Source organism: Colletotrichum navitas, assembly GCF_030913465.1.
Source record: "Colletotrichum navitas strain CBS 125086 chromosome Unknown LY79scaffold_66, whole genome shotgun sequence".
In the NCBI taxonomy this organism is placed as follows: domain Eukaryota; kingdom Fungi; phylum Ascomycota; class Sordariomycetes; order Glomerellales; family Glomerellaceae; genus Colletotrichum; species Colletotrichum navitas.
In genome coordinates this window covers 222,493-232,563 of record NW_026850612.1, presented here as the reverse complement: position 1 = coordinate 232,563, position 10,071 = coordinate 222,493, and the positions used below count along the sequence as shown (strand labels likewise).

The following is a 10,071-nucleotide window of genomic DNA, read 5'->3' as shown; positions in this document are numbered from 1 at the left end:
TACTTAATAATAAATAGCTATTTTGATTTTTCTTATTAAGGTTTTTATAGATAAGCTATATATAATAAATTATATATACCTTAAGGGGGGTATTAGATATTAAAGTTTAAAGACCTTATATACATAAAAATAAGATAATAATATAATAAAGAAGTAGAATATATAATACAGTATTAATAATACTGTATACACTGTATACACTAGATATAAGAATAACTACTTAGAAAACGGCTATATATACTATATAACAATAATATTTATATATAAAGAATAGGTCTTTTAAGTAAGACCTTCTCCTTCTCTAAGGAATTAAGAATACAGTTCTAGGTTACATAAGGTAAACAGATAAAACAATACCCTACTGCAGGTAAAACAATACCCTGCATCCTAATAACCTACTTAATAACCTAGAATACTAAAGAAATCCTTAGAATACCTAAGATATAGGTATAAGTAATTCCCTTATATCCCTAGGTCTAGTTAGATAGTTAGATCTATAAGCTCTTCTATTATATCTATAACAATATACTACCTTTATATCTTATCTCCTATCTCCTATCTCTTATTTGCCCCTTTTGCCTCTAAAAACTACTTATTTACTTTAATAACCTTATAAACACCCTTTAATAAGGTAATATTATAGTACTAGTTATATAAAAATAAAGATATCTATAAATACTCTTTAGCTTACTTAAATATAGCTTTACTAGTTACTATTTAACTAATATAGAGTTATAATAACTTTACTAATAATTTAGGCACCTATTAGTCTACTGCTTTTATAAGGTTCTTTATAAGGCTAGTTATAAGGTTAAGGTTAAGGCTATTAAGTACTTAACTAAATACTACTATTACTACTAGCTTTATAAAAAGGCACCTTTATAATTTAAATTTACCTTATATAATAACTACTTTTTTAACTATAAGGTTATTATTAATATTATATACCTTAAAAGTAACTAACTAGTTCTTCATATTATTAATACTATAACTGCCTTTAATATAGTATACTTTCTTTATAATATTTCTATAAAGACTATATAAGAGGCACTTTATTACTACTAGATTAATATTTACTAAGGACCTCTAGACTAGATTATTACTAATATAGGCAAAAACTTTACTATAACTAAATTTTTATATAAAGCCTATATAATAGGCGTTAAAGTTAAGATTATCCTTATTAAGGTATACTATAGCGTTAAAAAGGTTAAATAATACTATATAGTGCTCTAATAAGCCTATAAAATTATATATAAAGAGTACTTAACTACTAACTATAGATTTATTTTTTAAAGTATAGTTAAGGTAGTTAATAATACTATAGGCCCTAATAGCCTTATACTAACCCTCTTAGTATTTAGCGTTTACCCCTGTATAACTACTAACTTTACTTTTTTACTTAATATTATTTAATAGGTAGCTATTATCTAGAAGGCTACTAATAACCTCTACAAGAGCTATATAATACACTAAGTTTATAAGGCACTTAAGGTATATAATAGCCTAGATACTTTTACTATTAAAGACTTACTATTAGGTAGTAAAGTATAAGTATAGTGTAAGAAGGGTAAATAGTCTAGCCTATACTACCTACTATTTATTAATAGTAAAGATTATACTATTAATATTAATAGCCTATATAACTTCTATTTTACCTTAATTAAACCTTACTACACTAAGAAAAAAGTAAATAAGCCTACTAATATAAATCTTTAACTTAACTAACCTATAAATACTAACTACACTAGTAAACGTGTAAAGAATACTATTATTATTACTATAAGAATAGGAAAACCTATCTAAATAGTAACTTCTCCTCCTTTATAGTATACCTATAGGTAACTATATAAGACCCTAGTTAATATACTACTATAGAAAATAGATAAACCCTTTAGTGCTTTTCTCTTAGCTAAAGAAAAAGTAGACTTAGCACTTATATAATAACTATATAACTAAGGTATTATTATTACACTTAGTAAGCCTTTTAAATAGTTAAGTAAAAATAAGATCTAAGGCCTTATTAACTATAGTATATTTAAGATTATTATATATAATCCTTTTATTTATTAAGGCTATATCTTTAAATTTTACCTTATTAATAAAGTTAAAGGTAAAAATAATAAGCTATATAAGAAATTATAACTTATAGTATAAGGTTATAGTAATAATAGTAAAAAACCTTACTAGTTTAGTTACCTATAATTTAAAGAGCTAGCTAGTGTATAATTCTTATACTTACCTTTTCTTTTATAGCTAATAGTAAAGTAATATAGCTATAAGATATGATATAGGCCTATATATAGTTAACTTTATAACTTAACTATACTATCTATATATAACTTCCTCTTTAAATCTATAATTATTACCTTTAAGGTACTATTATAAAGGTAGTAAAGCTATTATATAGCCTTACTAAAGTAGGTACTTATTAGTAGGTAACCTATAACTACTACTACTATAAAAAGCTTAATATAGTTACTACTTTATATAACCTATACTTACTCCTTTTATTTATAAAAAACCTTAACTTTATAATAATTAAGATATAAATAGATAATATAATTAGCTTAACTAGTGTTAATTTCTCTAACTATAAAGATAATAAGCTTACTAAGGTAAAGCTTTTTATAAAAGAGAAAATTTTACTTATAGAGAATAAACCTTTAGTATTTAATAGAAGAATTATCTTATTAACTTTAGCTAAAGACACCTCTATTACACTTTACTAGAAAGGCTAAGGCGTAAAGCTAAGACTTATTAACAAGAAATTACCTATAGCCTAGTAAGACTATATCTAGTAGTACACTTAAGGTATATATATTGCTTTTATTTATTAGCCTAAAGTATACTTTAACTTATCTACTGTAGCTTAGTATAAAGAGCTAGATAGTAAAGCTATTTAATAACTTAACTAAAGAATTTAGTAGTAAATAAATATACTTAACTATAGCCTTACCTTTATTCCCTTTAACCTACTTAATATAAAGCTTTTTATATTTATTAATAAATCTTTTATTAATAATTATAACTTAACTTTATAGTTAAGATTTATTATCTTTTTATTAATAAAAAGGTTAATAATTAGTAAAGTAAGTTTACTTTTTATAGTAATATCTTTTATTTTTATTAACTAAATCTAAATAAGTAATATAAAGTGTTCTTATATTAGAAGTCTATAGTATAGTTATAGGCGTTAATATAGTGTATACTCTCTCTATAACTATTATAATAGTAGTAAATAAGCTTAGTAACCTATTAATCCTTACTATTACCTATACTAACTTATACTTACTATATAAGTGCCTAGTAAAGTTAAGTACTACCTATAAAAAGCGCTTAATAATTAATATTATAGTACTATAATAATTATATAAGTAATATAAGCTCTTTAAGGTATAATAGATCTATAGTAATAATAACCTTACTAATAGGTTTATAAAGTTTTTACTAAACTAAGCACTTAAGAGTCTTATTTTTTATAATAAAGTAAAGATATAGATAAAGAGATAAGTTATATAAATATAATAAGAAATAATAAAAATAATAGGATATAGGATAATAGACACTTAAAAAAAGAAATAGGTTATATAAACTATATAGATTAATAGTAGTTAAATTTATTTAACGTAGGTATATACTTTTAATAGCTATAGCTAAAGAGAAATATACCTAAATAAAATAGTATAAGCCTATCTTTACTAAGTAAATAAATAAATAAATTTATAATAGTATATAACTATAAAAAGTGTAATACTTTTACTTTTCTTGTTTTTATTATATTTTTAGGCTTTTTAGGAGGAATAAGAGCACTAGTGACTTTTACTACACAAGAAAGTTACTAGTGTTAGTATATAGGTAATATAGCTAAAGGTAGTAGGTTATATAATACACTGCCTACTAGTAGAATCCTTACTCTTGCCTATACGCAAGGGTACTACTACACTTATGCTCCTACTTTACTTTGTTAACTAGTTAACTATTAATAACTATAAATTTAACTACCTTTTTTTAACCTTTGTAATATCATAAGATATAGGATCCTATTAATTAACTAGTAAAAACTAACACTTATTTACTATTTTAACTATAAAATTACTAGCTAAGCACTAGACTAATAATATAGATCTAAGTAATACTATAAGAACTTATATACTTTAACCTATAAATATATATCTTCTTTAAAGTAAGTAACCTTAGTAAAGTTACTTATACCCTTAAGAAGCCTCTTATAAAGCTAAAAGGTTTTATTTAGTAAATACTAATTAAGTAATATTAATATTATATCTTAGCCTAAGATATCTAATATTATCTAAAGCTTTATAAGGTTATATAGGTGTAAATAGTCTTAAGTAGTCTCTTAATTAGGATAGTAATAAAGTTACTAAGGTTACCTAAGGACTATATTTAGCTAACTTTTCTATAAGTAAATTTAATAGTTATTTTAGATATTTATAAAATTAGTAAAGTCCTTATAGATTAAAGGTATAAAGATAAATAATAGTATAACCTTATTAGAAAAGGAGTTTAGGTTAAATAACTTAAATATTTATAGTTAACTAAAGTATTTTTATTTAGCTATTAGTAATATTCCTATATTTAAGTATATATACTTATACACTATTAAGCTAAAGTTACCTAATAAAGTTATTTTTACTAACTCTTAATTTTAATATTATAAATACTTTTACTAAAGATCTAATAATTATAAAACTATATTAGAATACTTTAATTAAGTGTTAAAGGGTTAGGTTTTATATAGTCTTATAATAAAAAGTAATAGCCTTTAGCTACTAGTATAGTCTTAACACTATAATCTAACTATATTTTATAAGGTATAATACTTTATTAGAAAATAACCTAAAGATATTAGTATAGTATAGCCTAGGCAGTATATACTTTAACTCTTATATAAAACTATATAATATACTAGGAGTATATATTAATACTAATATAGATTTTAAATCCTTATAAAAGAAGTTTATTATATATATTAATAGACTAAATATAATTAGGTCTTATAGTTATATAGCCTTTATATTAGTATTATAACTTATTAAGCTAGTTATTAACCTTATCTAAGAAAACTTTATAATATTCTTTAAATAATATATTATAGCTAATAATATACCTTTATTATTATATATAGGTATAAAGAAACTTATAGCTAAAAGTATAAATCTAGTAAGTATTATTATTATTTATATAGAAGTATTTAGTTACTTTACTATAAGCTATAGTAAGTTACTTTTTTAATTATTACTACTATAATTAGTAGCCTTTTTAGAGGTTAACTAGACTAGTTAGTAATATTTAAAAGCCTTTATTTTTAAGTGTAATAAGTATATACTTATCTATAAGTTATTAGTTAAAAAATAGCTTAAAGATATAGTAAAGGAGTAGTATTAAAAATTTAGTTTAGATTTTATAGTAAAAGTTCTATTTCTATAGGCAATATTTAAAGGTTAATAAAGATATTATAATTAATTTAGATTTAAAAAAAAGGTTATAATTACTAAATATTTTTAGTTAGCCTAAAACTTCTTATAAATATTAGTATAAAATAGCTTAAGGTTAATATATAGTTATAGTATTCTATAAATATATATTATAAAGGTATATAAAGTTATATAAATTAGTTTATTTTAGGTATTAAAAACCTAAAAAACTTAAAGGTAAAGTAGATCTATAAGCCTTTATATATATATATATAAAGGTACTTATACTTAAAAAAACCTACCTTAAATACCTTAATTATACTTTTATTTATAGGGTTCTATTAACTCTTATATATATCTATATATATCTATAACTTTTTACTTAAAAAGATACTTAACTAATAAATTTAAGAGTAAAGCTTAACTAACTATATAGAAGTATATAATTATATATAAAGCTATAAATAACTTACTTATTTTACTTACTTTTAGACTTAGGCTTTAGAAAGCGTATAAGAGTATTAAGGTCTATATAGAACTATAAGTATTATATAGGAGAAGATATAGAATTATATAAAAGCTTACTATAGTTAATATTATTAAGCTTATTTATAACACCTACTAAGGTATTACCTAAGACCTAAAGCTACTTAGGATAAATATTATAGATTATTATAAGAAAGTCTACCTTTATATAGGAGACCTTAAGCTTATATAGGCTTATAAAAGTTAAGCTACTAGTGCACTTAGTAGTATACTCTTGTATAGGTTAGTATAAGGCCTTAGGGAGTTATTATAGGTATATATAGGACTTACTAAAAGAGTATATACTTATACTACTATTATAGTAGTAGTTACTATATATACTATTCTTTATAAGCTAAATATAAGTTATAAAAAAACTAAGTAACTTCTTATAGTTTTTATATATATTTATACTAGTTTTCTTAGTTCTATATATATAGATTATAACTATATTAGTATTCTATATATAGCTAAAATTAAAGTTATAAAAGTATATAGCTTTATTCTTAATTATAGTATAAAACTTAATTATATACTTTACTTATTAAGTATATAAGCCTATATATAAATATATAAAGTTATATAAGAGAATATACTTTAAGGAGAGGCTTATAAAAAGTAATATATAAAGATATAGTAAAACTAGTATAAGTAATAGTAGCTTTATAAGAGTTAGTAGTGCCTTATATAGAGGGTTATAGGATTATATATATATATATAAAAGCCTATAAAGTAATATAGGCTAACTTAGATAAGTATACTAGCTAATTACCTTTACTAAGGTCCTTAGGGAGGTTTATACCTCTAATTAACTTTAGGATACTTAAAAATATTATAACTAGGCTTACTTATACTTATATTTATTTATAAAGGCTTATATAAAAGTTCTTATAAATATAAGGAAATTATTATATTTATAAATATAATACTAAGTATATATAAAGTTATACTAAATATTATAAAAGTTAGCTAAATTCTAAAAAAAAGTAAAAAGTAAAAGTAAAGTTATATAAAAAGGTATAATTAAAGTAATATAACTAAAAAAAAACTAGTAAAAAGCTACTAATTATTACTAATTAATATATACTATAATAAAAAAATAAAAAAATATATTATTTTACTTATAATAACTTAAAGATTCTATATCTTATATTAAAATAATATAAATTAGTAAAGATTATATAGTATTATAGGTTAAAGTTAAAGATAACTTATAAAAGTTATAAAGGTATAAAAAAAAAAGAAGAATTAGAAAGTTACTAGTAATTAAAAGGGATTAATAGAGGGGTAGTAGACATATAGACCTTATTTAACTAATTAGAGGATATAGATTTATTTTATTTACAGAAGTATATATATTTAATTAGTATTTTACGTGTAGTGGCAGGAGGGGTAGGTGTAGCCCCTTCCCTGTTTTGACGGAGTAAGCCCTGCAGGCTGCCGTACACAATCCCTCTCAGCCAATGCGGCTGGGTAGAGATGGCGCTCACCGGCTGCCTCGCTCGGAGGGGGCCGCAGAGTAAGCTTACACCGAGACAGAGCCAGCACACCATGCCCAGCAGTGGTCCCGAGAACCAGGAAACATGTACGGCGGGGGACCCGGCTCCCTCTCTGGAAACCAGCAAGGGGCGCTGCCGCAGTGAGACATGACAAGCTCGTCGACCTGGAGCCAGGAACGGAACCTGTTTTGCGCACTGGGAAGTCTCCGACGAAGGGGAATAAGTCGTGTGACGCTGCCGTGTTTATTTCTTTCTAGGTCTTCCCTTCTATTTTGCTTCTCAAAATACCCGCGCCGAGATTACAGTGTTTTCGCATGTGCGTCCTGGGCGGTGCGGTCCCCGACCTCCTCTTGGAGACATGTTTGATCCAAAGAAGGAGGTGTCTCGGATGTCGAGAAAAGAAAAACCTGGCCCAGGTTGGCGGTGCAGACCGACCAATCCGCATCCTCCTGGTCCGGCAAGCTGAGCTCAGCCAGCAGGGGGGCCAGGCCAGAGTCGGACCTCGCACACAGCAGCAGAAGCATGCTGCCTCCTCACGTCAAATGCAGGTCTCGGCGGTGAGGAAGCTGCATCGGTAAATATTGGCGGCTTTGTGAGACGTGCAGAGCACGTCTGCTCTTTATTGCGTTTGTTCGTATCCCGCCTCCTCGATAGCTCGAGCCGCGGGCTGCAGATTCATCTTCAGCCCATGTGGCCGATCCAACGACATTCCAGCGCGGTTCAGCTTACTAGTTCGGACTCCCCAGGGGCTGGGACGCGGTTGAGTCGAAATATCGGGGGTTCCAGAACACATACCGTATTGTACACGCTCCCCGGAGCCACGAATGGGCGACCTGTCAGGTCTCCGAACCCCCCTTCCCCATCGCAAGGCTCCCACATCAAACGTGACGGTCTCCAGGAGGCCCCAGCGTGACTGGGACCAATCGGTCTCGGCGCCAGTTTCTGTCCGGTTCCCCGTTGGGATAAAATGTCATCATGATTACAATGCCATCACACGGATAATCCGTACAGGCAATCTCGTCCCAAGAACAGGGGACCGCCTTTCCGTCGAGGCGTATACTACGCCCACGCCCTCTGCAAGAGTTTGTCATCTCTGGATACCTCTCCACGTGGGTGTACGGTGTAGTGTAGTCGTGGTGCAGACAGAGTCTTGTAAGTCCCGTCTAGAACATGCTGGTCCACAAACCGTGGAGGGGAAGGGAGAGCATTGCGGACCAACGAGAAGCGGAGATGCTGAAGAAAAATGCTGATTTTTTCTTTCATTTTTCTCCGATATATCCACAACGGGCAAAATGATACCCACACAACGAGACCCGTTTGACGACCGCCCACAAAAAGCGGCTCGTATACTGACGTCAAAACGTGTGGAAAAGGCCTGTGAGGAGTGAAAATTTTCTCCATCTTCCAGAGAAGGAAAGAGGCAAAATACAAAGTGATTGCTATACAACAACAAACAAACCCACTTGGCGCATCTCTTGGGCTGTGGCCCGGAAACAAACCATGGGAATCCTGCCCAAATGCCTGATGCATCGAGGTGCCCAAGGGGATCGGGACGAAAGAGAAGAAAACTCCTCGCGTGGCCCGTCCTCCCTCCGCCCTCTCTCTGGTTGGATGCGTGTCTGCTCTCTGACAGCCATGAGCCCTGTCGCGCATCAGCCCTGGCAAGAGCGTCCTCACCTTTCCACCCTACGGTCCCATTACGTACATTGGGCATTGTAAATCAACGACCCACGCATGTTGAAAATTCATGGCCCCTGTCGACTGGATACCACGCTAGAAGCACGCTAGAAGGTTAAGAATCCATGCACGGATCATGCTAGCGGATTTGAGGAAGCGGGATTCCGCCAGGTGGAAGCACGCTAGAAAGGGCGGTATAACACCAGATATCAAGCAGACATGTCGTCAAGCCTAATGGATGAACAGTTTTGCTTTTATTCCCTTACAATTTCCCGTCCTGGGTGAATTGAAAGACCTCCCCTGTCCACCGCAAGGCGTTGTGCATATTAAAATTACTCAGCGTCAAGCGGAAATTCCCGGGGGGGGGGGGGGGGGCGGCTAGGGGACGTGATGGAAATCAGCAAGCCCCAACGGGAATCCCGCGAAGACCGACCCAACCAGGCCAGGAACAACATCGTCGGTTGCGGCATCGTCATCACAAACCACGGGTGACGGTGGAGTTTTCGCTTGCATAGCATACATAACCTGCCGCGTAAGGGTTGCAGACGGCGTGTCTCGGTGCACCCCGAAATATGCCCTCCACATGCCTCCCTCTCGCGTCTCGGCAAATTCCCACCACTCATCGCCGACCGAACTCCGTGGCTCGGATACGACAGGGAATAGGTAGCACCGCTGCACCTCGGAGCAAGCCCAGCGCGCAGTACTGTATGTAGAGCACGCAGCAAGAAGCAGGAGAAGCCACACACGCTCTGCCCGTGTAAGAGTCGTTGCCACTTCCAACACACGGGGCGCGCGCCACAGGCCAATGATGCGACGCGCGCGTCGTGGCACAGGGCAGGGCCCGGCGTACACCGCGCCGGCGGTGAGGATAACACGCAAGTCAGCATGTGCCCGTTTGACATCTGATAGGGCGGCCCGTCAAGTGATGGATC

At 30.8% G+C, this 10,071-nt stretch overlaps 1 protein-coding gene across 1 annotated transcript; it reads right to left on the bottom strand.

The window, feature by feature from the left end:
* Positions 1-8,311: 8,311 nt before the first annotated feature.
* LY79DRAFT_344246 (uncharacterized protein) lies at positions 8,312-9,498 on the bottom strand. Its single transcript, XM_060552597.1, has 2 exons — positions 9,168-9,498; positions 8,312-9,104 (listed from the first exon to the last, which is right to left on the bottom strand). Exons 1-2 carry the CDS (start codon positions 9,209-9,211, stop codon positions 8,522-8,524), a joined length of 627 nt encoding a protein of 208 aa, XP_060410624.1. The 5' UTR covers positions 9,212-9,498; the 3' UTR covers positions 8,312-8,521.
* Between the last annotated feature and the right edge of the window lie 573 nt (positions 9,499-10,071).

Coding starts and splice junctions, on each gene's coding strand:
- LY79DRAFT_344246 (XM_060552597.1), bottom strand. CDS start 9,211: ATGAATTTTCAACATGCGTGGGTCGTTGATTTACAATGCCCAAT. Junction 9,105..9,167: donor GTTGATTTACAATGCCCAAT/GTACGTAATGGG, acceptor GATGCGCGACAG/GGCTCATGGCTGTCAGAGAG.